The following is a 27,437-nucleotide window of genomic DNA, read 5'->3' on the forward strand; positions in this document are numbered from 1 at the left end:
CATTTAGTTTTTTAAAACTATGCATAAGACATAGCTATTCATTGAGGAATTCGTTTAATTGAGGGCAGCAGATATATTCCCCGAGTTCTAACATTGAATTTGAGATCCAATGAAATAAAAAATAAAAAAAGTAAACATTACCTTCCCTGGTAACCCTACCTGCTAAGGCCTCTTACCTTGATTCTTGCTTTCTCTATAAATTCCAGAGGGGCTTTCCCAAACTCAAATGCAGCTCCAATCCAAGGAATCCAGCCCCCGATGCACGGGGGACCGCTCAAGTTCTTCCACCGGAGGAATAACAGAAGAGCGACGCATCCTAGGATTATAATTACTGACGGGAAAATTAGTTCCATGTTTTTGTCTGGCACCTTCCAGAATCAGAGAAGGAAAAGTCCTCCTGCCTTGGCACTTGTTCCTTCCCTCTGGGAATCGGGAGCATCCACCGGACTGGACCTCGCAATGTTTCCTTGCTGCAACTTTGGCAGCTTTATTCGCTTTTCCAAGAGTAGTCGCCTTTCCCCGCCCCAGTTTTTAGATGACTTTTGCATCATCGCCCCCTCCCACTTCTCTTTCAGATCTTAGCCAACCGGTCCGTGGTGCTGAGGCTGGACCGAGGTCGGAGGGCGGGTTCGGAGGGTCAAAGACGGGGGAGAAACTCCCCCCCCCCACACAAACATGCGTTGTTGCCATGGATACAGAGGGCTCAGCGAGAGCGAGATTGCGGCCAATCAGAGAACGCGGCCCAATTGGCGCAGAGTGCGGGGGACTACATTTCCCAGAAGCCTCTGGGGCTCCGCGTTGTTTATCTGTTCTCTGTCCTCTGGACCACTCCATCCCCGGCTGTTAGGAAGGTTGCGGGTTCGCAGGGCGAAGCCGGGAGAGGGTCGTGGACGCCGCCACGCCCTTGGCCGGTTGAGGAGAGGCCGCCCCGGCAGGGTGGCACGCCAGCGGTGGCGCCCGCGCCGGCCAGAAGGGGTGCCTTGTCGTCCTGTCCTGCTGCTGCATGTCGGTCCCCGAGGATGAGGAGAGGCTTTTGCCGCTTGTCCAGAGATGGCCCCGAGCCAGCAACTTCGTTCTGTCCGGCTGCGCGGCCACCGTGGCCGAGCTAGGTACCCGGACGCCCGCTCCTGGGCCTCTCCCGCCGGTCGTTGTGGCGCCGCCCTGGAAAGAGGGGTGGCAGCGGGGGAGCGGGGGAGGGGAGGCGGGACCGGCAGATAGGTGGCTTCGTTCCCGGGTGTGTGCAGTACGCGAGGTTGCGCCCTGTCCTTCCCCACGTGTCCAGCAGAGGTGGCGGGGTACGGGCAAGGCCATCTTTGTGTGGAGGAGGGAGTGGGGGGTCGCTGAGGACTTTGCTTTCCTAATTTCGTCTCCCTCAGAGGTGTGCAATTGCACCCAAACGTGTGCTTTTAGGAGCTTCACGGGTTGTCATTCCTCTTAAGGAGTCATTTCCCCTTTAGTGAGGATGACCTTTTAAAAAACAAAATCCACTTTTCATCCTTATTGAAATCATCTCATGGATGTCTATTCTTTTTTCTTAAAAAAACAACAACAAAAAAAAAAACTTACCTTTACTGTTGAAATTATTACATATGTCCCTGAGATTTATGTTCTTACACAGCCTCACTCCATCACTGTCTTTTGGGTCCAAATTGTGGAACCAACTTGTGGGACTTAAGCTATTAACGGGTCACACTTAATTGACTCGGCATGTACTCAGCACCTGCCAGTTGGCCACTTGGAGCTTAACTCATCTATGTTTACCTTGCAGGATTCTGGAAGGTCAAAAGTATATAAATACTAAATCCAAGGCAGGGCCCCCCAATAATCGTGTTATTAGTATAATTACTGCAACGCTAGAGACTGTGGAGATATAGTTTAAAAGACCCAATTCTGACCTTATAGGCTGGTGGGGAGACATGTATTATTATAATGAAGGTATTGTTACCTATCAGAAGAGCATAGAGATGAGCAGGTACCTCTGTGTAAGCAAGTCAGGGAAAATGGAAGGCCACCTAGAACAGACTGAGGATGCCCTCACATGAGCAGGTGGTGTTTCTTCCAAGGGTTTTTGTGAGTAGAGCCCACCGTTCCCTGTGAAACCTTCCCTGTGGATTTTAAGATTACCCTTTCGTTTTGTTGCCCATTTAAAACAAACAAAAAGTAGCCGTCCTGATCTGTTATCATTTGTAAATATTTGTCTTGTTCTAAAGTGAGTTAATTTGTATTTCCAGCCCAGCCAGCACCTTATCTGTTGTCTCGCCCTTTGTGCTCCTGCACTCTTGCCCTTTAAACCTTCTCCTTTTTTCCTCTGTCCACCCCAAACTCATGGAGAATTACTTTCATTCATTGTTTTTACTGAAATATAATTGATCAACTTCTTCTTTTTAATTTAAAAGCAGGTTGCTGAATGATTAGATATATTTCCAGGTGGGACTTCTTATTTTGTTTTGTCCTTTTGTTTGTTTTTGTTTGTTTTTAAAATTTATTTAAACTGATGTTTCCCCTCTGACCAAAGGCTTGTATTTCCTCTGTTAAAAATTGATGGAGAGTTGTGAGGAGGCTGGGAGAATAAAAACATGAGATGGTTTTGAGTGCAAAACAATTTAGGATCAGAACCTGGAGCATGATTTAAGTACCTAGCAAGAAAAACAAAAATTTTTTGAGAGTCATAACCTATGCTCAAATAAAGGCTCCTAGGTCTTAAGACTTTTCATATTTCAATGAAGTATTGCTTGAATCCTCTATATGTTAATTACGTCTGTTTTAGGGAAACTATTGGCAAGATATAAATTTTTCCAAAGACTAGTAGCAAGATTTAATATCCTCTTCGACTCTGTTTTCTTTTGGAAAGACATAGCTATGGTTTTGTATCAAGTGGGAGTCATTGAAAAACTTATGTAATGTTAGCAATGTTCATGAACTTAACTGAATCTGGTCATCTCAATTATTCGGGACATTGTGTATATAAAGTGATGAGCTTGATATTCCTACTCTGGGCTAGTTAGTGCCACTCTGTTTCAAGGAAAAAGGTCTATCTGTAATTCAAAATGTAATCATTAGAAAAATAATTTTCAGGGGCAGTTAGCACTTGTAAGGAGGCGATGCATAAAAATTGTCAGTGCTGGAAAATCAACATGTGCTTTAATACAAGGCCAATGAGCATGCCATCCTCGTATATAAAAGATGATATTTTAAGCTCCTTATTGCATCTTCTTTGTCTCAAACAAGTTAGTGATTCATCTGCCTGTGAACATCATCTATGAGAATATAGAATTCAGCTCCATCTGGCATTCAGAACCTAGGATAAGTATACAGTAGTCTAAAAGTCACATTAGATCTAAATCACAATTGCAGTCAAGAGTACATTACAGACTATGGATACCTGGAATTATAACCATCGGAAAGCAAAACTTAAGAACAAAAAAATAGATTTTAGACTGAAATTTCTGAACAAAAAGAACCCAAGCCTTGTCACTTTTCCTCCTGGTGATTGGGATGTGCTCTGGAACAGTGGTTTGTAAATTTGGGAGTGCTTATGGATCAACGGATTCCCATAGCCGATTCTGATGTTCTCTAAAATATGAGAATCACTGATTGTGTGATGAAAGTATTAGTCCTGTGATTTTAGAATTGTTGTTTGTTCCTCTGATTATTGTGGGTTTCCCCTCATTTTGTTTCATTTGTATTAGCAACCTTTCCCCTCGACCTCACAAAAACTCGACTCCAAATGCAAGGAGAAGCTGCCCTTGCTCGGCTGGGAGACAACGCGAGAGGACCTGCTCCCTACCGGGGCATGGTGCGCACAGCCCTCGGGATCGTCCAGGAAGAAGGCTTTCTAAAGCTTTGGCAAGGAGTGACACCTGCCATTTACAGACACGTAGGTATTTATCTTGATTCTGGCTGGTAAGTTTGTTTTGATTTCTGTGTTTGTCTCCTCTGCTTTTCTCTTTGGCTCTATCCAAAAACCAGTTAGTTTTTTTTTTTTTCTACTAATGTGATAAATGAATATATAGTCTCTTAAGAAGAAGAAAATAAACTCCCAATTGTTACCAAGAATTATTGCACTAAATTTTTAGAAATACATATAGAATTATTTAGGGATGAACTGTCATAATATCTGTAATAGATTTTAAATTAATTAAGAAAAAGCACACAACATGAAGCAAATAGGGCAAAAATGTTAGCACTTTATAAATCTGAGTTATAGATACTGAGGAGTGTTATATCATTTTCTCTACTTCTCCGTATGTTTCAAAATTTTCCCAATAAAATTCTTTTTAAGTTTAAGAAAACACACATAATTTATGTATTTGTTTATTTTAGAAACATTAAACACAAAATTAAAAATGTTTATGTTCTTGAAAATTAAATATATTTGACCATAATTCCACATCTCACCAATACATTAGAAACCAGGCTACTCTGAAAAGACAGCAAGCAAGAATGACTGTGCAACTCTGGCAATAGAGTACATGTTAAAAAGGTGCTTTTGGTTGCCTCAGTTTCCCAGACTACCTAACTAGCTAGCTATGTGGGCCTCTGGTCACTCTTAAAGGAAAATAGCCATTAAGTACACTGTAGCCAATGAGAACACTTATCTGCTCTGCTTTATGAGTGGCCCTCATAAAGACAGAGGTGTTGAGTTTTCAGTTTGTGAACAGGGGAACATAAACTTGGCTTCAAAAGGTAGTAGGGCAGTCCTGAGTAGTGGCTGAAGCATCAGCCTGAGTACTGAAGGGTCACCCTGGTCAAGGGCATGTACCCCAGTTGTAGGTTCCATCTCCCTCTCCCTTCCCCTCTCCCCCTCCCTCCCCCTCTCTCCCTCCCTCTCCCTCTCCCCCTCTCCCCCTCTCCCTCTCCCCCTCTCCCCTTCTCTCTTTTCCTTTCTCTCCCTCCCTCCCTCTCCCTCCCCCCTCCCTCTCCCCTCCCTCCCCCTCCCTGCCCCTTTCCCTTTTAATCTCTCTATAAAAAAAATTATTAATGGAAAAAATATCCTCAGGTGAGGATTGAAAAAAATAAAAGGTGGTAGGACAGGTGTGGCATTTTACTCCTCTATATTCATCATGTTTCCTCAACTCTCAAAGGGACCCTTGGTTAGAGAACTACCCAGCAGTAACTTCCATCTTACTCTTTTTTTTTTTTTTTAAATATATTTTATTGATTTTTTTACAGAGAGGAAGGGAGAGAGATAGAGAGCTAGAAACGTCAATGAGAGAGAAACATCGACCAGCTGCCTCTTGCATACCCCCTTCCGGGGATGTGCCCGCAACCAATGTACATGCCCCTGACCAGAATCGAACCTGGGACCTTTCAGTCCGCAGACCAACGCTCTACCACTGAGCCAAACCGGCTTCAGCCCATCTTACTGTTTTTAAAGCTTCAGTTTTTCAGATGAGTGCATTCATCAAGAACTATCCAAAAATGTGCAAATGTGTTTTGGTACTTTGTATATATTTTTTAATATCTCGAAATATTTCATCAAACTTCCAGAAACACCAAGAAAAATTCTCTATATGAATAGTATGTACTGATTTTAATAATGTTTATTTTTCATCCTTTTAAAAAGTATTTTCTCCTTTGCTTCCCATTGTTATTTTGAATTTCACTTCTTTTCATGTGTATTTTTGACCACCATATATGGTTTTACAGTTAAGCTTAATTTCATATATTTGACACCACTGAAAAATGACTGTAGGATAATAAATTATCCAATAAAGGTCTATATGTTTATTGAATGAAAATGCCCGCTGTTTACCCAGCTCTGTACTAGGGCATGTAAGGTAATGAAAACCTACCTTGAAAACCTTATAGTCTGATGAAAAGGTGAGCAAGAAAATCAAGTCCATCTCTAATGAGTATTATGGATGCTGACTTAGGTGTGTGCCTGTGTGTTTCTGTGGGAACACGGTAGAAGCAGCGGGTGCCATGACAGCCTAGAACACGGGAGCAAAGGTCAGAGAATGTTTCTGGAAAAGTAGTTCTCTGAGTTGAGTTTTGAAGATAGGAGGAGTTAGGAAAGCAGAGAAGGGAGAATCCATGCAAGAAATACCAGCCAGCGTGTGATCAGGCCTGAGACTCACAAAGGCATGCCACCTGTGGAGAGCCTCAGGAAGTCCGTGTGCATCCGTCCTCAGAGGCATAGGCTCCATGAGGAAAAGAGCCAGCTGGGGAGGTCAACCAGGCCAGGTCAGATGTCCAGGTATTTTATTAAACATATAGCTGAATCCACTTCTTTCATGCTTTCTCTTACACAGTGTACTCTGGAGGTCGAATGGTCACATATGAACATCTCCGTGAAGTTGTGTTTCACAAAAATGAAGATAAGCATTATCCCCTTTGGTAAGTTCTGTTTTGAAAATAAGATGCTAGTGCCCCTAAGCTTTTAATGTTTTATCCATTAGATTTATATAAAATTATGCATTGTATCGAAATCGCCTCAAGTTACAGGCTTAAAATAATAAATGTTAACAATATAAATCCAAATAATTGACCATTTACTGCATTTTGTATACTCATGTATATATGTACATAAAATTATGTATGTATTTAATATTTTAATATTAAAAATTATTTTAGAGCACATTCTGTATTCCTTTTCCTACTGGGAATTCCTGGGCTTTAGAGTAAGACAGAAATGGGCCCAAACTCCTCCTCTACCAATGTGTAACCTGGGCAAACTATTTGAATTTGCACTTTCTGTGGTCCTTTAACTTTGCCCTCTGTAAACAGACAAATCGTGCACTTTCCTCTGATTTGTTTGGGTCTGTTCCTCGTTTTGTCTTACATGCCATATGCAGGGACTGTACCAGCATGGTACTGTTTACTCCAAAAGTTGTGAAATTAATGGTCACCTTTAAAAATGTATCTGCTTGTATAATCAGGAAATCAGTGATTGGAGGGATGTTGGCTGGTGTGGTTGGCCAGTTTTTGGCCAACCCAACAGACCTAGTGAAGGTCCAGATGCAAATGGAAGGAAAAAGGAAACTGGAAGGAAAACCACTGCGGTAAGTTCTCTAATTAATTCACACCTTTTCCCCTTTGTCTCCATGGTATTTTGAACATTAACCTAATGGACATATGCATGTTTATAATTCACCATTCAGTAAAGACATTCGTTTTGACTCTTAATTTGGAAATTGTATCCATTATGAGGAGAGCTAAGGTAGATCTTTTCTTTGCATGATAAAGGTGCACATGTTCTCTACCAAATTCTGTGTGGGCTGCCTTTCCCAGCCCAGGCAGCAATTTAAAGAGTTTGATCATTAACATTTGCCCTGCTGTGAATCCTGATTTAGCCATGATGGCCTGGTGTTGTTGAAATCAATTAACATTTCTAGTCTGTGCTTCTCTGTCTTTACAAGGAGCCATCTTAGAAGGTCTGTTTGACGGTGAGACTGCCTGGCTCATAGGTGCCAGAAGCTTAGCTTAGCTTCCCTTTCTCCTTGAAAGAAGGGAAATAGCAAAGTTGACCTTGTAAGTTATTCCTGCTTCCCTGTCCAATCTGCTCCTCTTCTTTTTACCAAGGAAGTGTGGAAACCACACCTTTGTGATGTGAAAGCCTCCTATTCCATTACACTGTATTACTGAAGTTTGCCTTTCTTCCAAGGGCTTCATGTTCAACAGTTTTTAAAAATGCCGCTTGCCAGTTTCCCCCAGGAAAGGGGCAAAGTCTTGCAGATAGATAGCTCCCTCTCAGGAAAGAGGAAAAGTGCCGGACACCTTGAGCTGAGTGATGGGGGTCTGATCCTCTGAGACTGCAGGTCTATGGCTGAGCCAGAGGTGAAGGAGGTTTGGAGCCTCCTTTGGAGTTTGCTCCTGACCATGGATCTCTGCTCTGCTGCTCCCCGAACTGACTCAGTGGAAAACGAGGTTGGGCTGGGAAAGAGCCTGCACCACAGAGGAGAAAGGGAAACCACTCTGATTTAACCAAGTAGTTCAACAGAACCCCAGGGCCTATTTTGTCACCTGGCAACAAGGTCTAATGACTCAGTAGCAGGAGAAGTGATGTGGCCTGGTTGGATATAGGAAGAGAACTAACTATTGGAATCCAGAAATAATCTGAATTGATTGCCTCAATTTTTCCCCTCTCTCATCTTTAATGTTGAAACTTTTTGGTTTGCTATAGTAATAAAAACATTGAATATTGTTGTAAAGAAGAAGAATGTTGGGATCAGATAACCAGCGTTTACCACATTTTAACTCTATAACCTTAGTTTCCTAACCTCTCTAAGCTTCAGTTTCCTCAGATGTAAATTGGATACACACTTCATAGAGTTTTCAAAAATGAAATGTACCATATGTGTATAAAAAAGTCTAGTGTTTAATAAGTGAACAATAAGTTTTAGCTATGTTAGCCATTTATGACCATACCTCCCATGTAGAATCATAGTAATTATGCATGCCTAATAAATGTCATATTTACTTTTCAGTGCGAATCAGAAAATGTAAGTCCTGAGCAAAAGCCACACAACACAGCTAGTAAGTAGGAAAGGTAGCATTTGACTTCAGGTATTTCTAACTATATCAAATCTAGATCTTTATTTTATACCAGAGTTTTCCAGATTTGGTTCATGGTTCAGTACCATTTTTAAAAAAATATATGTATAGAAAAACAAGCAAAATAAGAATAAAATAGTAAATTTTGATAAAGCCAAAGTATTCTATTTTAAACCTCATATGATGAGGTTGTCCTTACTGTTTGGCCTGAAGATATTTTTTAAAAAGATTATGTGAGGATCAATGTTATTTGGCAAAATTACAAAATTTGTAGGTCTCCCATAAAGTAGTAAAATAAACTCAGAGGTATGATAACTACTATTCCTTTCTATAATTAATATGTGCACTGATTATTTAAAATATCAAGAAAACAATTTTAATGTGTTCAAAAATCTGAGAAGAGGTTGACACAGCTTATAAAGATTTACATTAAAATGTTTAATTAAATGTTGGCCTTTTTTCTAAAGGATTTTTAAGTTTATCTGGAAATTAGATTAAGTGGATTGCTTTAATTTCTAACAATTCTTAGTAATTAAGATGTTATTTTACTCCAAATCATAACAGCTATATAGGCAAACTTATCCAATTACATTCCATACAAAGGAATGCATGAAGCTTTTATATTTCATTTTTATTTTCCCTTAGATTTCGTGGTGTGCATCATGCATTTGCAAAAATCTTAGCTGAAGGAGGAATACGTGGGCTTTGGGCAGGCTGGGTACCCAATGTCCAAAGAGCAGCGCTGGTGAATATGGGAGGTAATGGAAACTTCATTGAATTCTGAGAAGTATAATAGCCTTAATAATTATTGGAACTCACCTCAGGAAAAATAAAAAATGGTATTTTTTAATAGCATATATTGATAATAGTCTTCTTTTATGTTGCACTGTAATTGAGAATTTTCCCTAGAGCATTTTCACTTTTTGGTATGGCATGTGAAAAGGATTCCCCAAAATAAGCAAATTGTGACAATCCTAATATTTAAAGAGCAGGGTCTGTTATGACTGAAACTTCCTGATGGATGACCATACACCAGGCTAGGGTCCCAGCTGGCGTGACAGACCCAGCTGCCTGCCATGTGGTAGTGGGAGGGAGATGTGGGAATGGAGCCATGTTGCCATCGGACTGACTCTAGGTCCCTCCCCCAGCCTGCAGGCTCTGGGGAACCAGAGCTATGCTGAGATGGGGCTGGACTCTACATGAGGGGTCCCAGATTGTGAGAGTGTGCAAGCTGGGCTGAGAGACCGCCCCTCCTACCCCCCTGTGTGCATGAAGTTTCATGCACTGGGCCTCTATAATAATAAAAGCGTAATATGCTAATTAGACCAGAAGTCCTTCCAGACAACCTTCCTGATGAAACCAGGGCTGTGAGGGAAGCCCGGGTTCCAGGTTCCAGAGGGAAGCCTGGGTCCTGGGATCCAGCAGCCGGGGAAAGGAAGGCCTACTCTTGCATGAATTTCATGCATCAGGCCTCTGGTAAAGATAAAAGACCAAATTATTTCTAAGGTCTCCTCTCTACTCCATACCTTCTCTAAGATTCAAAAGACACTCATTGTTGAATAAATAAGTTATCTTCCTTTTCTTTCTATTGCCAGATTTAACCACATATGATACAGTGAAACACTACTTGGTATTGAATACAACACTTGAGGACAATATCATGACTCACAGTTTATCTAGGTAAGTGGTTGTTTTAGTTTTAGACTTTATTTTTTCTCCAGATCACCTTTTCTTCCATATTTGACGTATGCTTTTTTTTTTTTTTTTTTTTGTCTCTCTTGATTGGGAATCTAGGGATATCACACTTAGAGAAAGGTGATAGTATATTTAGAAAAAGCAATTTTCTTAAAGTTTGTTGCAGTTAAAATGGAGAACATAGAGACGAAGTTGTAGAATGTTATAGATTAAATTTTCCCAAATATTTGCACCTTGGGGCCCTGCCAGGGTCAGATTCTAATGATCATTGAGCAGACGTGTTTGAGCATTTTCTATGTTAAAGGCATTGTGCAGGGCCTTTGTAGTCAGTACAGAACATAAACCCAATTCCTCCCCAGGACATTTACTAAGACAGAAAACCAGACAAGCTTACAAACATTGTACAGTAAATGACTAGTTACTGCAGAGTTTGGAGGAGGGAGAAGTAAGAGCCACTGGAAGGGGATAGAATTAGATACGTGTCCTGAAGGGCTGTGCTTTGATAGGCAGAGACAGGAAGAGGGCATTCCAGGAAGGAGTAATATGTACTGTAACCTCTTAGCAACAAATTCAAATATCCATTAGAATGGGCTATTTTGAAGATGTCTAATATCCTTAACATTAGAATGGTTTTATTTCGCTCCTGGTCTTGTTTCCAAATTCTAGCACCCTTTTTGGTATTTGGACAACCCCAAAAATAGTACATTAATAGTGCCAAACCAATGATATTTGGAGATATATAGGTATAGATACAAATGATTCCTAATTCAGGTTCACTTTAACTAAATATTTCTATGGTAGTTTTTCTTCGTTCTCCCTCTTTTAAAATCAGTGTTGTCTTTAGTGTTGCTAGGGCAATCTTTTTATATGTCTTTGCTCACTGTTCTTTCCCATTCCAAACTCTTACCCAGGTGTGTTCACAGTCTACACCATACATTCTCTGGCCTCTTCACAGAGCACTGAGGATTTTAGGGCTCCTTCAACTTTTACCTCCATCCCCATAAACGTATGTGTTGTATCTGTAGTCACCGTACTTTTCTTTCCTTCACTATCTTTGTGCATGCTGTCCCCTCTGCCTGTGAGACCTTCTTCACCAGTTGCTACCCAGTCAAGTCATCGTGAGAATTACCTTTCCAGATTCTTGTCTGGACCAGTGTATGCTGTACTATGGGAGCAGATAAGTCAGGTCTTTCCAAAAGTCCCACAGTGATATCATCTCTGTTTCTTTTACCTTGTCTTTCTAACCAAATAGTCTGAAATCCCACACTTTTCACCTAAGGTTCATGGATTTCCCAGTAGGAGTAAATCTGTTTAATGTACACTACTCCACTTTCCAGGTATATCTTTTTGGAATGACTTGAAATTTCCAGCTGTATATATTCCAGCCCTAATCTGAAATAGCTTTATTCTCTAAGGTTTTGAGAAAATGGAATGATTAGTATTTGGCTCATTTTTGAGCTTCACCCACTGGATCAGGTTTTTAAGTGCATTGCATGAGTATGTATGGTATGTGAGCAGCTCAAAGTTGCTTACTGTGAACGCAAATCTAAGAAGGTAAATAGTGCTGTGTGATCTGAAAGTTAAAATGAATGCTCATGGAGGCGTGAAGGGGACTATATAGCTCTACAATCAGAGAGCTTTACCCAAGCTGCCAACATCTGGGGAAAGGAGTTCAATATGAAGAATAATAAAAATTGTGTAAGCTCTGAACTACACACGTAAACATGGTGAAAATGGCAAATTGTGTGTTATGTGTATTTTAGCACAGTTTTTTAAAATGGTGTAAGTAAAATGAAGTCCTGGAGTAGGGCAGGAGCAGTAGAAGCCTGTGGCCAGGATTTGGATTTGGTGAGGTGGGAAGGCAGGTGACAAGGTATGTTAATAGGAGAAGCAAAGAAAACATGGGATAGTACTAGGATTAATGGTCAGGAAATTATATAAAACAGAAAGACCAGGATAATCCCCTTTTTTGTTTTTGTGAGATCATGAGGCTATTAGGTAAAACTGAGAAGATTAGTCTCTATTGTGTGAAGATTATATGTGAGCATGGTTTTTTAGTTGATCCTGAAGAGTGTCGCTGATTCTCACAAAGTGCTGATGAGATATTTAACCTAGTTTAGTAGAGAACCATTGGTCTTCTAGAGAAGACTCGCCCAGTCACCTCTGTCTGTTTTCACTTTCACTGTGTCCTGGGCCACATTTTGGGCTATTACTAGCAAGGAGTGATAAAAGTCAATAGCAAAGTATCCATGCCCATTATGAGTAACTTGACGAAATATATCTCCTGTTATTGCCTTATCCTCTTACTTTGACTCTAGGTATCATATCATAGTTGAGGCCTTTGCCCTCTTTTAATATTTATTTTTTTAAAGATGTCAGCCAGATCATACTGTGGCATCAAAACAATTTGATAAGAGGATGAGGCCCTCAGCAGTTGCATCCTTCGGTCTCTGTTTAATATTTTACACCATGTTCCTTTCCAGCTTTCCATTAGCCAAACAAGCTCCTCTCTAGGCTTCCATGATCCCACACTGTGGACTCAGCTGCCAACGTCTGGGTCTTGGGCCTCTGTTTTCTGTGATCAGGTTGGCCACCCCTCTTCTCATCAGGTGCCTTTCTCTTAGAAAACTTCAAGTAGTTAATGAGTTGTCTGTTTATGAAATTTTGATTATGTTCTTGTATTGCCTCTCTCATGTCTGTATACATGTACTTATAGTGGTTTCTTAACTTTCCAGTCACACATTTACATAATCTTTATTTACTATGCAGTTGACATCCATTTTGTCTCTTTTTAGTAATTGACAAGAAACCTTTAACAAAAAGGAGAGATTAACCTTGTTGGTTAGAGAGAGGAATAAGCAGAAATTTCTCAACCTTATGCCTTAGCATAGATTAAAGAAAAAACTGGGAATTTTCCAATTATGTGGGGAACGGGGCATTCCAAATGAAAGAATTAAAGGCATGGAGTTATTGGATAGGGTGGTAAGTACAGAGAACTACACTTAATTATAGCATTAGAGCATAATGCTCAGAGAGAATACTGGGAGTAAAATCAAACTCCTTTAATGGCCTTCATTGGCTGCGCTCTGTCTCCTTCTTTAGTCTTTCAACTGGATGGACCCTCTTCAGGATGCTGCAGCCATGTAGTTACTTTCCGCCTCTGACACACCAAGAGTATTCCTGACTCGGGGCTTTTACTGTGTTCTTCCTTCTGCTTGCAGTGCTCTTCCTCCAGGTCTTTGCATAGACACTTTCTTCTCTGCTGTGACTCCCTATCACATTCCCCCGTTTCATTTTTTCATAGTACTTATCAGCACCTGACATTACTCATTTTTCCTGTGGAGTGTAAGTGCCTCAAGGGCAGGATCGCATCTTCTTGTTCTGCCTATCCCCAGTAGGTTTTCAGTGTATAATTGTCTTGTTTTTCTTTTTAGTGGAGATTTGTATAAGTTATCCACTGACTGCTTGATTCAGGCTGTCCAAAACATTCTTTTGTTTTTCCTTTTTTTCTACTTCTTTAATGAATTTAGCATTTATTTTAAGCTACAAGAGCATTGTTATGAAAGATATTATAGTAAATTATTTAGTATTCTATTCTTTCTCAATGTTAAATTCCCTTTTATTAAAATTTATAAACTGAAACATATTATCATGCAATTTCATGTATTTGTATTTATAGCTTCTGTTCTGGACTGGTAGCTTCTATTCTGGGAACACCAGCTGATGTCATCAAAAGCCGAATAATGAATCAACCACGAGATAAGCAAGGAAGGTAGGTAGAAAGACTTCAGTGTCCATGTGTCTGAATGTCTCTAATAACATTGATCTTTAAAGATGCTTCCCTGTTTATTCTTAATAGAAATGTATTTAAGTATTTGTGTGTTCAACCAGGAAGTTGTTTTTATGCAATTACTTGCTCTTTGTCTGATGAAAAAGTACTGTGCCTTTGGGGAAATGAGCTAATTTAACAATCATATTTAGACAAAAGATATTTATTGTGACTTTATTGTTTTCAAGGAGGTTTTGAAAACATACTCTGCTGAGAATTTACAGAGTACTTTCTTCAGAAGCTTATGACTTACAGGTAACATGGAGAATTTGATCTGACATAAAACAGTATTTTCTCTCTGGAAGAGACCAGGTAGAGTGAATTCTAAGTATAAAACCAAGGGTGGGATGAATCAGAAGAGTCAACCTTAAAAATATCTTTAAACTCAAAAAGGTGATCTGTATACAGCAGGTCTTCAAATAATGTCATTTTATTCAGTGGTGTTTCCTTATAATGTTGATGAGATGCTGTAGGAATTTAACTCTTGTTTCTATTAATTAGCTTGTGGTGAATTGGTTTTGTGAATACACCATTTTGCTTGAAATTGCAGAACCTATCAACATTAAGTGAGGACTTACTGTATATAGAAACACAAATAGTATTTGTTGTAAACAAGCAGGAAATATTTTACTTTTAGCAAGTTTCCTTAGTCTATTTTTAGTTTATATTTATTTATTTACACGCAAGGTATTTAACAGAATTGTCTTGTTTCCTTTTCAGGGGACTTTTGTATAAGTCGTCCACTGACTGCTTGGTGCAGGCTGTTCAAGGCGAAGGGTTCATGAGTCTGTATAAAGGCTTTCTGCCATCTTGGCTGCGAATGGTAAAGTTCGGTCTTTCCTTCTGTTGTTTTTGTTTTCTTTGTACTTACATTACTTTTGATCTATTTTCTTTTCTAGCATGGCCCTGCCCCCAAAACACAGTTCTTTCTTTTTGTTTTCTTTGACTTCTCATCAGAGTCCTATTACCTTCTTTGGTAGATTAAAGTAAAATAATTCAGTTACATCCAGGAATTAATAGGTTGATACTCTGTTGTTATAAAGCCAGTGGACAGATTCTTTTGCATTGTGAAGCCTTTAGTAATCTATTTAGGCAAAATATTGTTGTTTTGGACAGATGTACTGATTTAATACTAGAGATCATTCCTATGGAAATGCTAATATTTCAAATAGAATTTGTTAGTTTGATGGCACATGCTACATTACCCATTTATATGTATTTAAAAATGCAGAAATAAAGCTAGTATTACCAAAATCATTTGGTATACAGTCGGTACTGTGCTAATCATTTTTTATGGCTTAACTCACGAAATTCTCTCAACAATCTATTTAGCAGGTTACTATAATCTCTCTCTTTCATAGAGGGGGAAACAAAAACAGTTTGGATACCTTAGACAGTGCAGGTGGTTAACCAGTGGAGTCGGGGCATCAAAGCCAGTCAGCCTGGCTCTAGAGGACATAGTCTTATTAAGGAGGTTATATTAGTGCTTTGCCAGTGGTACGACCAAAACACTGTGGGAACATGGGTAGTGGAGTAAAAATTCCTTTAACTATTTAGGATACCATAAAAGCCTTCACAGTGGTGATACCTGATCTAAGCTTTGAAAGATTGGTAGGCATTTGTCAAGAGTAACATGTGTATGGGCATCAAAGAATGGGCATAGGCATCAAGTCACATGTGGGCCTGGTGTTCAGAGAACTGCAGAAAATTCATTGTGGCTGGGGAGCAGGCCTCACAGGACAGTGGTAGGAGAGACTTCTAGAGAAGTACTTACGGACTCTGCTGAGAAGGACCTTGTTGGCCAAGTTCTGTAGTTTACTTAATAGGTGTACAGGTTAATAATGGCAGATTCTGTAATCAGAAAAAAACATAATTTCAAGAGAAACATCCAAAGTGCTTTATTCAAAGTAATGTCCATAGTTAGTTACACATTTCCACCATTGTTCAGGTAATTTATGGATACTGTCACAATAGAACTTTTTATTTGAGGCAAACCATTCAGAGACCCAATTTTCCACTTCTTCGTATGTTTTGAAGTGCTGCTCAGAAAGTGTGTGTGCCATCAGTCAGAACAAGTAGTAATCTGAAGGAGCAAGGTCTGGTGAATACAGCGGGTAGGTTAATACTTCCCAGGCAAGATCTTTTAATGTGTCTTTATCTGGTTTTGAAATGTGTGGTGGTGTGTTGTCATGAAGCAAAATTACTTTGCCATGTCTTACGGCATATTCTGGTCATTTCACGAACAAAGTGTGGTTCAAATTGATTAGTATTTGTTGTTGGTAGCAATCAGTATTAATAGTTTCACCTGGTTTTAGAAGCTCACAATACACCACACCTCCTTGATCCCACCAAACACAGAGCATTGTCTTCTTTCCAAAGTGATTTGGCCTTGCAGTCAACGTTGATGGTTAACCTGGATCAACCCATAATTTTGTGCATTTGGGATTCTCAAAATAAATCCATTTTTCATTGCCAGTCACAGTTTGATGCAAAAAAGACTTTCTTTTGTGCCAATGAAGCAACATTTTACTGACGACTTTTCAGTTCTCCATTTGTCTTTTGTTCAGTTGATGTGGCACCCATTTTCCTTTCTTTGAAATCTTTCTTGTTGCTTGTAAATGATCAGAAATTGTTTGCTGAGCAACATTTAATCTTTCTGCAAGTTGTTTTTGAGTTTGACACACATCTTCATCCAGTAATGCTTATAATTGTTGGTCTTCAAACTTTTTCAGTTGACCTGGACATTCTTTGTCTTTCACATCAAAATCATCACTTTTAAAGCGTTTAAACAAGTGTTCATAAGTATCTTGGGATGGAGCATGTTCACCAAAAGCTTCCCAAAGTATATGATAACTTTCAACTGCACTTTCCTTCAAAATAAAGTAATGAATTAAAAACTTTCCACAAATGCTCTTTTTTTTGGCACAAAATTTGAATTTTTAAGCATAAAAATATTTGTGATTTAACACCTTCAGGAAATTTGACATATGAAGTTTTGAAGCTTGCTGTCAATACAACAAAATGGCATACATATCAAATTGATATATATCAAAACCAAGCTGAACTCAGTCCCAATCCCTTCCATCAGGTAGAAGCAATATGAGCTCACTTTGCTCAATCCCTGATTAACATACATTTTCTTTGCATATAGTTTGGCTGCTATGTCACTAACTTGAGGGAGAAGTCTAATGACCAGAGCAATTAGAAATAAATGCATAGTCCATTCTTTACTAAGGCCTCTGCTCCTTGCTCCATTTAAAGTTAAGTTCTTGGTTCACTTCGTTGTTATTGTCACAAGAATATGATATCATCACAACTTCACATTATTTTACGTATGTCTTCAGACATTTAACTGACCCAGGTGTGGTCTCCTAAATCCACTCTATAGTAAATTCTCAGTCTATCAAGATACATTAATATTTCCAAACACATTGACATACATTGCTTTACAAACTGTCTAACCAAATACATTCTATAGTCCAATTGCTTAAGTTTATATCTCTAATTTGATATTGTTTTTCTCTGATTAACATTACCCATCACCTATAAACCAAACCATACAGGAATGGAATCCAAGGCACCCTTTTTCTAATGGTTACTCCCAAAGTTCACTCTGTGATTTCCCGTGTCTTTTAGCATTTTATAACTTGTTGAATAACCCTCATTCCCTTAAGTGTAACTCCTTTTGGCACAGTTATAACTTCATTCAGGTTAGTCTTTCTGAGCTGGAAGTTCTCTATTTAACATGAACTTTACACCCGTTTTGTGATACCCTATGTGTTGGTTTTGTCAGAATATTTTTTCATCTTCACTTCCAAGTCTTTAAGTGCCTCCTTGTCATGCTCCATATACACCAAATGTAGAAGAGCCAGCCTGGAATTCAGACATACTCAGCCTGAGCCTATAGGCAGTTACATGCAGTGAAAAAGAACTATGAAATGGAAGCCAGAAGCCTGTAGTCTAGACCCACAACATGTTATTAGGCATTTGATTGCTAAGCCTCAGTGTCCTCATTTGTAAAACAGGGATATCAACTATAAATTGTACAGAGAAAATATATGACATGAAAATGTTTGGTGAGAAATAATGCTACATGAAAATATTTTGTGCATTATAAGGTGTTTTGCAAGGGCAAAATAAAAATATTTGTTTTTAGCCTAGGAAGATTCAAAATGACTTTGTCATTTAAAGACGTTATACATGTATGTAGAATATTCAGAATTGCTTTGAATTTGCACTAACTTCTTTGGTTAATCTTGCAGACCCCTTGGTCACTGGTGTTCTGGCTTACTTATGAAAAAATCAGAGAGATGAGTGGAGTCAGACCATTTTAAGCCCTTAAAGAGACAGTGTTCAGTATCAGTGAAATACGGGCATCTGCAACACCCCCCTATTATTTCTACCTCGTTAGGAAGACACCTTCCGCTGCAGAGACTGTGATTTATAGGGGACAGCACTTTGTTTTTCTCTGGAAGCCCGAGTTCTCTGACTCCTCTTTGTTCAGAAGCAATCTGCTTGGATAACACAGGCCACCCAGTGGACCCAGCAGAGCACTTTCTAAAGAAGATGCAAGCCTGACCTCCTCTCTTGGGAGAGCTGACCTTTGAGACGAAGAGAATAACAGGAGAAGTGCCAGAGGGAGACAGCAGCTCAGATCTGGAGTAGACAATAGGGATGGGAAGAATACACACATACATAGTGATGAAGAAATGTATTTAACTTGTTAATTCACATTCCTGTTGTTGTTAAAGTGCACATACTGTACATTAAATAGAAGTGAATGAAAATTCGTGAATAAATACTTTGAATTTCCCTAGTGTTCAAGGACATTAATGTACCTTTTTCTGCCAGGAAGATGAAAAAAATCAAGGTGGTAGGATGTTTAGATTTGAAGGAAAGAAGCTGCTTTCTGTCAGGACCCTGTCGTTTGTTAGACCTGTGTTAACTGGTCCGCACTCCACGCACCTGTTGAGGACTTCTGATAGCCAGAGACTGAAGCTTGATGAAAACAGTATTTACTTTGTCCCATGTCCTCTTACAACCTGGATTTGTTGCTAGCTCTCAAGAAACGTCAATATATTAAAAATTCAACTCACTTGATTAAAGTGCAGGTGAATAGATCTTTTTATATAAAGCATCTTGTTATCATAAGCCCTTTAGTGGCAATTTAAAAGCAAGGCTGATGTTAAGTCAGCCAGTTCTGACATGTATCCTCTCGTTTCCCCTTCCCTAACACTGAGGATTCTAGAAGGAGAGAGCCAGAACCCAGAAATCACACTGAGGCTGTCTCTAGTCTGAATCTTACTCAGTTTGACAGAGCTTCCTGCCAAAATGTGATAAACTGCCTATGATATAGTTATATCCCCCTCCAATCCCTGAATCACATCCATTTTCTAATTTTAGAAAGATGAGAGAGTTCTTCAGATTCACTCCTATCCACTTACTCCCCCAACACCAGACAATGGGCATGTCTGAATGGATGGCTACAGTTATGGGTAAATGTCATAACTGTCAAAATAGGAAAACTCAGAAAGCCCTCACCTTGAAGTTAACCAAACAGTTGCCATAGACCTGGTTGCTGTTGAAAAGGTTTGCAAGCATTCTGTGGTTGCACTAATGCACAATCACTGCCATTTAAGAGGGGAAATGTACTCTAAAATATATTTTCGTGTGATGTACTAATTTGCTGATTTTTCTGTACAGTTTGCATGAAATCTTCAGGTGGTGTAGTTTCCGACTGCATTTGTCAATCTGGATGCATCGAGTTGTTCAATACATTTAAAATAATATTACATAATTATATTCCCAAGTAATATGCATTAGAACCACCTTGGGAACTTTGGTTATTTTATGTTTTATAATAATTAAAATTAAGTAAAGACTTAATTTCTTATTATACTGGATCAAAAGAACTATATACAACTGTACCATAAAAATATTTATTTAGTTTTATTCTTGAGGGACTTCAGGTGAAAACACTGCTTAAGTACCAAGATTCTTCTTTAGTACCTGGACTCAACATTAATGACTGGAATTTTTTAACCTAAAATGACTCCCTGGGACCATCTGGTTTAACCCTTTCATTTTAGGTGTTAAGAAACTAATACCCCAAAACTTAAGAGTTGTTATGCTTGTAAGTTACTTAGTAGCAGAGCCAGGATAAAAATACATATCTAATTACAAGTAACAGCTATTGTACAGATTTTTCTTCATGTCATTTTTTGTCTTATTCATGTTAGCTTCTGTTGCCTTTAGTGTAAATTTTAGAATGGAGTCACCATGCTTTAGTTTGAATATTAAGACCTCATACTCTGACCAAATCCTGTATATTCAACACATATAGCCCATCACACTCACACTTTTCCAGTGAAATCATACTCATTCATGTATTTTGTAACTTTGCTTTACTTTTACCAACTTGAAATCATCTTGCTTCTCTATAAAATAAATAAAAAGGAATAAAAAGTTCAGTAATTTTGTGTCCATACTAAAAGACTTAACCATTTTAATCTCACATTCTTATATTACTTCAATATGTGGTTTTATCTTCAGTTCAGAATTGATAACACTTAATATCTAAATTTCTTTTGCTTAACCTCCACATTTTTTCTCTTCCCAAATATTTTTTTCTCATTGAAATATATATATATTACTTTTAGATATGTAGTTATTTATTCTTTATAAATGACTTAGCATATATATCCAAATAAAGAGTTAACAGTTCCTAAATTTGCTGTTAGTAAGGAACCATGTGTCTTTATCAACTTCTCCAAATGTGTATTTTATTGTGACTAGTATAGGATTATGTCTTTATGTCTTGTTTTATATATATCACTACTCTTTAGTAGCATTTCTTTGATATTAGGTACTCAAAAAATGTTGATTACAGTTACATGCAGCATGAATCAATTAAATTTTTCTTCATTATTTTTACAATCTATCATAAAACTAGTCTGAAATTTCTTTCACCTTGCTAAGAAAAAGTAAACATTCAGAAATGTAAAAAAAAAAAAAATGCTGTTCTATTATTTTCAAAGATTTAAGCACAACCATTTATTAACAATTTAAATAGTTATATATGTCTTTCTTCTTTAATGAAAATAGATTCCCTCAGGACCTGTGGCTAAAAAACAAATTGGGGGGCACTATTTAATTCTCTTCTTCCCAGTTAAACATTGACTCTTAAAAATGATTACCGAACAAGTATATATTATAATTAAATGCCAGATAATGTGGAAGTAGGACAGCGTGAGTTTTAAAGACCTTGATCAGATTTGGGATTCTACTCTGACAAAGTCTAACTATAATCAGTTTCCTTCACTTCTCTGATTTCTACTTCTTGATAAGGTGAAGTGATTGAACTCTAGAATCTTAAATTGCATATGCTTGAAGGGGACCATTATATTTATGCCATGTGGAAAAGATAAGATTAAAAGTATTCATTGGGATTTGTTTTTTCCTGGACTTAATTGATTTGTCATATTTCAAGATTGGTAAATGTTTATTCAGGCGTTAAAGTATAACACAAACTTGAAAAAAAAAGTTTGAAAAGTATAATGCATTTTATATGGCTGGCCTGTCTCTCACTGAGAAATGCACATAGTAGCAGTCATCTTCAGACAACTCTGGGCATGTCAGCCCATTTTTTTCTCTTCAATTGGTCCTTTCTACACACAATAAAAATTAAAATTCTCAGTACCATATGTAAGAACCTCTCCATCTGACTTCATTTTCCTAACCTTTGCATTTCACTGCATACCTGCACTCTACCTCTTTTACATGCATTGCTCACTGATTTCTCTGGAGATGCTCACAGCTGCCTTGCAGGCAGTGTTCACACTGGGCTCTCCAACTGGCTTTCCACCACCACCACCACCCATCCCTCCTCATTTCCATCAGCTACATCCAGAAGTAGCATCTAGAATGATCTCTGAGGACCTAGACATCTTCAACCCCCGTCCTCCCACTGCCTCCCCTACTGGGGCTACATGTCTGAATATATGGGTGTCTGCCTGTGTCCCCTTAGGTACATCTCTGTTTCTCTTACAATTCAAACAAGAGCCAATGAAAAGATATTGATTGAATTCATAGATTTTTGGGGGGTGGGGAGAAAAAAAATTATGCACATATGGTTAAGACACTTGTTGTTTTCTTCCTACTGTCAGAGTAATTGTTAAGTCAGTAATACTTGATTTCATGAGTTTCTTGACCATATTAAATGCTTAACTGTATTTTCCTAAGATCACATGTTTACATGTATGTAATTAACATTTCAAAGAGGTATTCATCAGTTTAATAGCTGTTCCACAAAAAAACCTATAACTTGAAAGTTTTAAGTAATACAAAATACTTGGTAAGTTGATTAGTAGTTAATACATATATGACGAGTTTATGTTATTCATTTTAGAGTGTCTATGGAAATTATATCACTCTTTTGGCCTTCATTGATGCCATACAAATAAATGCACATTTTCCCCGCTCAAATGTGTGTTTTTTTAATTTTTAGGGATACATGATTGCTTTTCTCTCCCCATACTTTACCTCCAACAGGCTGCTGTGATTGTCAACAGCAGCAGGATCCACTTTGAAGGTTTGATAAAAGCAGATGAAGATGCTTAAAGAGGTGTTTTTGCTGAAAATATCTATAACAGGAATATATGTGAGTAAATATAGTGCATTCTAATATTTTAAATAAATGTTTTAAGAATCCTCACTGGCTGTTAAGGGTTTTGTTTTGTCCTGATGTATAGTTTTATCCTGGTGTACTTTTTAGTTAAAATGATAAATTTATGTATCTTTTTTAAATCTTAATCTTTATTTTTTATTAGTGAGAAAGAAACTGGCTTAATTTAGGATGTCAGAGCTGAAATAATTATATAAGAAAAAAGGATGCTACCTTATCACTACACTAAATCCATTTCGGCTGTTAATCCTGTTCTCCCTACTAATATAGTTCTGCTCTGACTACAAAGAATGGATAGCTGTTAATTACAAAGATGGTCATGCTCAGGAGCTGAGGACAGAAGGGGCAAATAAAATGGGAATTGCTTTAAACATTGGAGAATTAGTCCCTCCTCTTTTTTAAAAAAAAATATATTTTATTGATATTTTACAGAGAGGAAGAGAGAGGTATAGAGAGTTAGAAACATCAATGAGAGAGAATCATCGATCAGCTGCCTCTTACACACCCCCTACTGGGGATGTGCCCGCAACCAAGGTACATGCCCTTGACTGGAATTGAACCTGGGACCTTTCAGTCCGCAGGCCTACGCTCTATCCACTGAGCCAAACCAGTTTTGGCAGTCCCTCCTTTTTTAATACTATGTTCTACTTTGATTTCCATGATACTATTCCCTCCTGTCACTTATATTTTCCATTACTATTTTTCAGTCTCTATTGGCTATTTATTAAATTTTGGTTCTCAAGATTCTAATTTTGGCCCTCTTCTCAATTTCACTCTCTCTCTCTAGGAAAAGCCACAAATTTCTATGATTTCAGCTACTGCCCTTAGGCTGGTATTTCCCAAACACATAAAAGGCACTAATAAATGGTAGGCATTCATTATCCATGTTTCTACTCTTTACTCATTTCTCAAGCTTTAATAGTGTTTTATCAATTGCCAATTATATATCTGCAGCAGGATGGCCCACAGTCCTGTGACCTCAAGTTTCCAATTATTAAGTAATTTTTTTTTCCTGTACAACTTCCTCCCTACCCTTTAAAATGTGCTCTTCCTCCAGGATTCTCTGTTGTATGACACAGTCAGTACAGCAGCCAAGAAACATGGGGACTTCTTTAACTTCTCAGTTGCTTTCTTATTGTTCAAAATGTTTAAATCCATTTATAAAAAAAGAGATTAAAGTCTCTTGTGAACATAGATGCAGTAAGTACCACTTCACACCCATTAGGATGGCTGTTATAAAAACAAAATGCAAAATAACAAGTGTTAGGGGTGACATGGAGAAATTGGAACTCTTGTACATTGCTGGTGAGAGTGTAAGATGGTACAGCTGCTATATAGAACAGTATGGGAACTTCCTCAAAAAATTAAACAAAATTATCCTATAATTCAGCAATTCCACTTCTTGGTGCATACTCAAAAGAATTGAAAGCAGAGATTTGAACAGGTGTTTGTATACTAATGTTCATAGCAGCTTTTTTCAAATAGCCAAAAGGTGGAGGCAACTCAACTGTCCATTGATAGATAGATGGGTAAGAAAAATGTGGTATATACCTAAAATGGAATATTATTCATCCCTAAAAAGGAAGGGAATTCTGAGACATGCTATATCATGGATGAATCTTGAAAGTATGCTGCATGATATAAGCCTGACACAATGGGCACATAGTATCTGACTCTACTTATGTGAGACACTACAATAATCAGAAAGTAGAAGAGGGTTACCAGGAACTTGGGTGGAGGAGAATGAGGAGTTACTATTTAACGGGTATCTAGTTTCAGTTTGGGATGATAAAAGAGTTCTGGAGGTAGATAGTGGTGATGGTTGCACGATAATGTGAATGTACTTAATGCATACTAAATGTTTAAAGTGTAAGTTTTAAGTATATTTTACTAACATTTTTTAACCTAAAAAATTTAAAGTATGTGAGTATAGTTGTAAATATATATTAGCAAATTGAATTCAGCATTATAAAGAGGACACTACATCATATCTAAGTGTGGCTCATCCCAGGAATACAAGGTTAGCTTCAACATTTAAAAATCAATAGCCCTGGCCAGTATTTCTCAGTGGTTAGAGCATCATCCCATGCACTGAAAGGTTGTGGGTTCAGTTCTCACTCAAGGGCACATACCTTGATTGTTCCCTGGTCCTGCAGTTGGGGCACATTCAGGAGGCAACCAATAGATATGTCTCTCTCACATCAATGTTTCTCTTTCTCCCCTCCTCCCTCCCACTCCTGCTCTCTAAAAATCAATGAAAAAAGTATCTGAGTATTTTTAAAAATTAATATAATTCACCTAATAAACAAAGAAAATCAACCATCTCAATAGAGTATGAAAAGTACATAATATAATCCAATATCCTTTCATGATTAAAGTTCTCAAAAAAAACTAGGCAAAGAAGGTAACTCTCTCAACCTGGTAAAAGAGATCTAAGTAAAGCCTATACCTAACATCACATTGGTGAAAGACTGAAGGCTGTCTCCCCACAGGAACAGGACAAGAATACCCAGTCTCACCATTTTTATTAAAAATGTACTGCAGGTCTTAGCCATTGCAATGAGGCAAGAAAGAGAAAAGGTATATATATCAGAAAGAAAGACATAAAACTACCTTTATTCACAGGTGATGTAACTGTGTAGACAATCCTAAGGAATCTACCAAAAAAGCTACTAGAATTAATGAATCTTAGCAAGATCATAAACAGAATATATATTGCAGTAGCAATGAAAACTTGGAAACTAAAAATTTTTAAAATATAATTTACAATATGAAAAACTTAGGGATGAATCTAACAAGATACTTTGCAAGGCTTGTTCACTGAAAACTACAAAATATAGCTGAAGAAAGTAAAGAGCTCAATTAATGGAGAGAGGAAACCATGTCCACGGATTGAAAAAAGTATTGCTCAGAAGTCAGTTCTTAAAGTGATCTCTATCTACAATGCAATCCTAATAAAAATCCCAACAGGTTTTCTTTTTTTGGCAGAAATTGACAAGTATACTCTAAAATACATATGGGAAAGCAAAGGCTGGGCATTCAGGCCATAAAAATAAATGAGAGGAGTTCCTGCTTCCAGGAAGGTCACACTGGTAGAAGGAAGAAATAATAAACAATTGCAAGCCATGATAGGTAATGTAACAGACATAGGGTAAAAGGAAGAGAAAGAGTCATGAGGAAGAGAGATTTCAGCTAGATCTTGCTAGACATCTTTAAATCAAATGCTTTTCTTACATGGTGATTGGGACATTAACCAGGGTACACTTGGAAAATTGAATTGAATTTTCAAGAATGAGTGTATGGGTAAAAGTTTAGCTTCCTCCCCCCCCCCCCCCCGCCACTTCCATAGAAAATACTTTTTATTGCACAGGTATATACACAAGAGTTAAATTTGTGAACATTTACAGGCATGGAGTTCAATACCAAATCTTTATGGCATCCCATACACTGTACTGTGCACTCTTGTTTTGGGTTCAGCCCAACAGGAATGAGACACAAAAGTTATTGCTTTGTGAACAGAGAGTTTCAATTAAATAGAATATTTGGCATTAAGAACAGAGCCAAGGATCCTAATTTTTAATACCCCATAAAAAGTATCTAGCATCTTCAGATGTCAAATCCTGCATACAGTAGGAGGCAGATTCTATCTACTTAGCAACTAATAGGTGGTATTGGACACAATAAAATATGCCCTTGTTCAAAGGGGGCCTTTGAACTTTACAAAATGTATAGAAACAAAGCTTGCTGATGATTTTATGTTTTAAAAAAACAACTTTGAAACTTAACTCTTCAAATGGAATGTTCTTTGAAATGACATGTTCCTTTAAGGTACTGAAGCTTTATTTGCATATTTATTTCACATCTTGTCGATCTGAGTAAACTTCAAAAGTCTAGCTTTTCAGAGAAATCATACTCATTCTTTCATTTACTAGTAGTATTCATTAGAGGCCCAGTGTACAGATTCATGCACTAGTGGGGTCCCTTGTTGTAGCCTGCAGGGATTGGGCCGAAACCAGTAGTCCAACACCACCTGCCACTCCTGCTCATCCCAGCCCCACTTTCCATGCCTCCCCCCCGCCCCCCCAATGCTCTGGACTGCAGTGGCCAGCCATGAGCCCTTCGACCTGTGCCTAACAGTTAGCTGAGCAGCGTTCCCACTGTTGGAGCTAGCTAACCACCAGGGGGCAGCTCCTGTGTTGAACATCTGCCCCCTGGTGGTCAGTGTGCATCATAGCAACCAGTCACCTGGTTGCCTAGGTTGCCTAGGCTTTTATATATATAGATTCTGTAAGTACTAGTACTGTATATACTGCCCCAGCCCCCAGACTAGATTCCAGGAATGCAAGAAACAGTGCTTGCCAAAAGGAGATTTTAAGCTGGTGGATGGCTAATTGTAACACAAATAAGAGTGCAAAGTAAGCCCAGGTGCTCTGGAAGTGGGGAGATCTCTAATCTGTGTAGATGGAGACACTGAGCTTCACTCCCGTAGACCAGGGTTATACGCCTTGACTTTATCTACATTGTATCTGATATTTCATAATGTGAAGGACTGAGATGGAAAAGTATGAGAAACTAAGATGAATGTTTCTAATGTTGCAGATGAGCAGAAATCCAATGCAGACATCTCTGTGGGCTACTTATAGGGTCTGCCCTTCTCCATGCCACTCCCTCCTCCTTGACAAATGGAGTCGTCCAAGGACCCCCTTGATAAGATTTAGGTGGGGGACAAACAAC

General features: G+C 38.3%; 2 protein-coding genes across 11 annotated transcripts in view; one reads left to right on the forward strand and one right to left on the reverse strand.

Moving 5' to 3' along the window:
- CYP39A1 (cytochrome P450 family 39 subfamily A member 1) overlaps positions 1 to 356 on the reverse strand; it is a 72,582-nt gene extending 72,226 nt beyond the window's left edge. The window contains exon 1 of the mRNA XM_084889829.1: positions 177 to 356. Within this exon, the coding sequence (XP_084745955.1) occupies positions 177 to 353 (177 nt within the window). The 5' untranslated portion in view covers positions 354 to 356. The remainder of the gene's footprint in view (positions 1 to 176) is intronic.
- Positions 357 to 969: 613 nt separating this feature from the next.
- On the forward strand, positions 970 to 20,488 carry SLC25A27 (solute carrier family 25 member 27; the record flags this gene model as incomplete). 10 transcript variants are annotated; one of them, XM_084889843.1, is made up of 9 exons in its annotated part: positions 970 to 1,109; positions 3,690 to 3,877; positions 6,255 to 6,339; positions 6,882 to 7,004; positions 9,142 to 9,254; positions 10,092 to 10,176; positions 13,871 to 13,963; positions 14,741 to 14,843; positions 18,283 to 20,488. In XM_084889843.1, 9 exons carry the CDS (start codon positions 1,051 to 1,053, stop codon positions 18,352 to 18,354), a joined length of 921 nt encoding a protein of 306 aa, XP_084745969.1. In that variant the 3' UTR covers positions 18,355 to 20,488. The 10 variants fall into 10 exon arrangements, 9 of the variants coding, with proteins under 9 accessions (XP_084745969.1, XP_084745967.1, XP_084745966.1 ...); XM_084889840.1 differs by having other exon boundaries at positions 976 to 1,109; positions 3,690 to 3,881; XR_014795520.1 differs by lacking the exon at positions 18,283 to 20,488 and adding an exon at positions 14,209 to 14,275 and having other exon boundaries at positions 1,004 to 1,295; positions 3,690 to 3,881; positions 14,741 to 14,837.
- Positions 20,489 to 27,437: the final 6,949 nt, after the last annotated feature.

Source organism: Pipistrellus hanaki (genome assembly GCF_964339955.1).
Source record: "Pipistrellus hanaki genome assembly, chromosome: 7".
In the NCBI taxonomy this organism is placed as follows: Eukaryota; Metazoa; Chordata; class Mammalia; order Chiroptera; family Vespertilionidae; genus Pipistrellus; species Pipistrellus hanaki.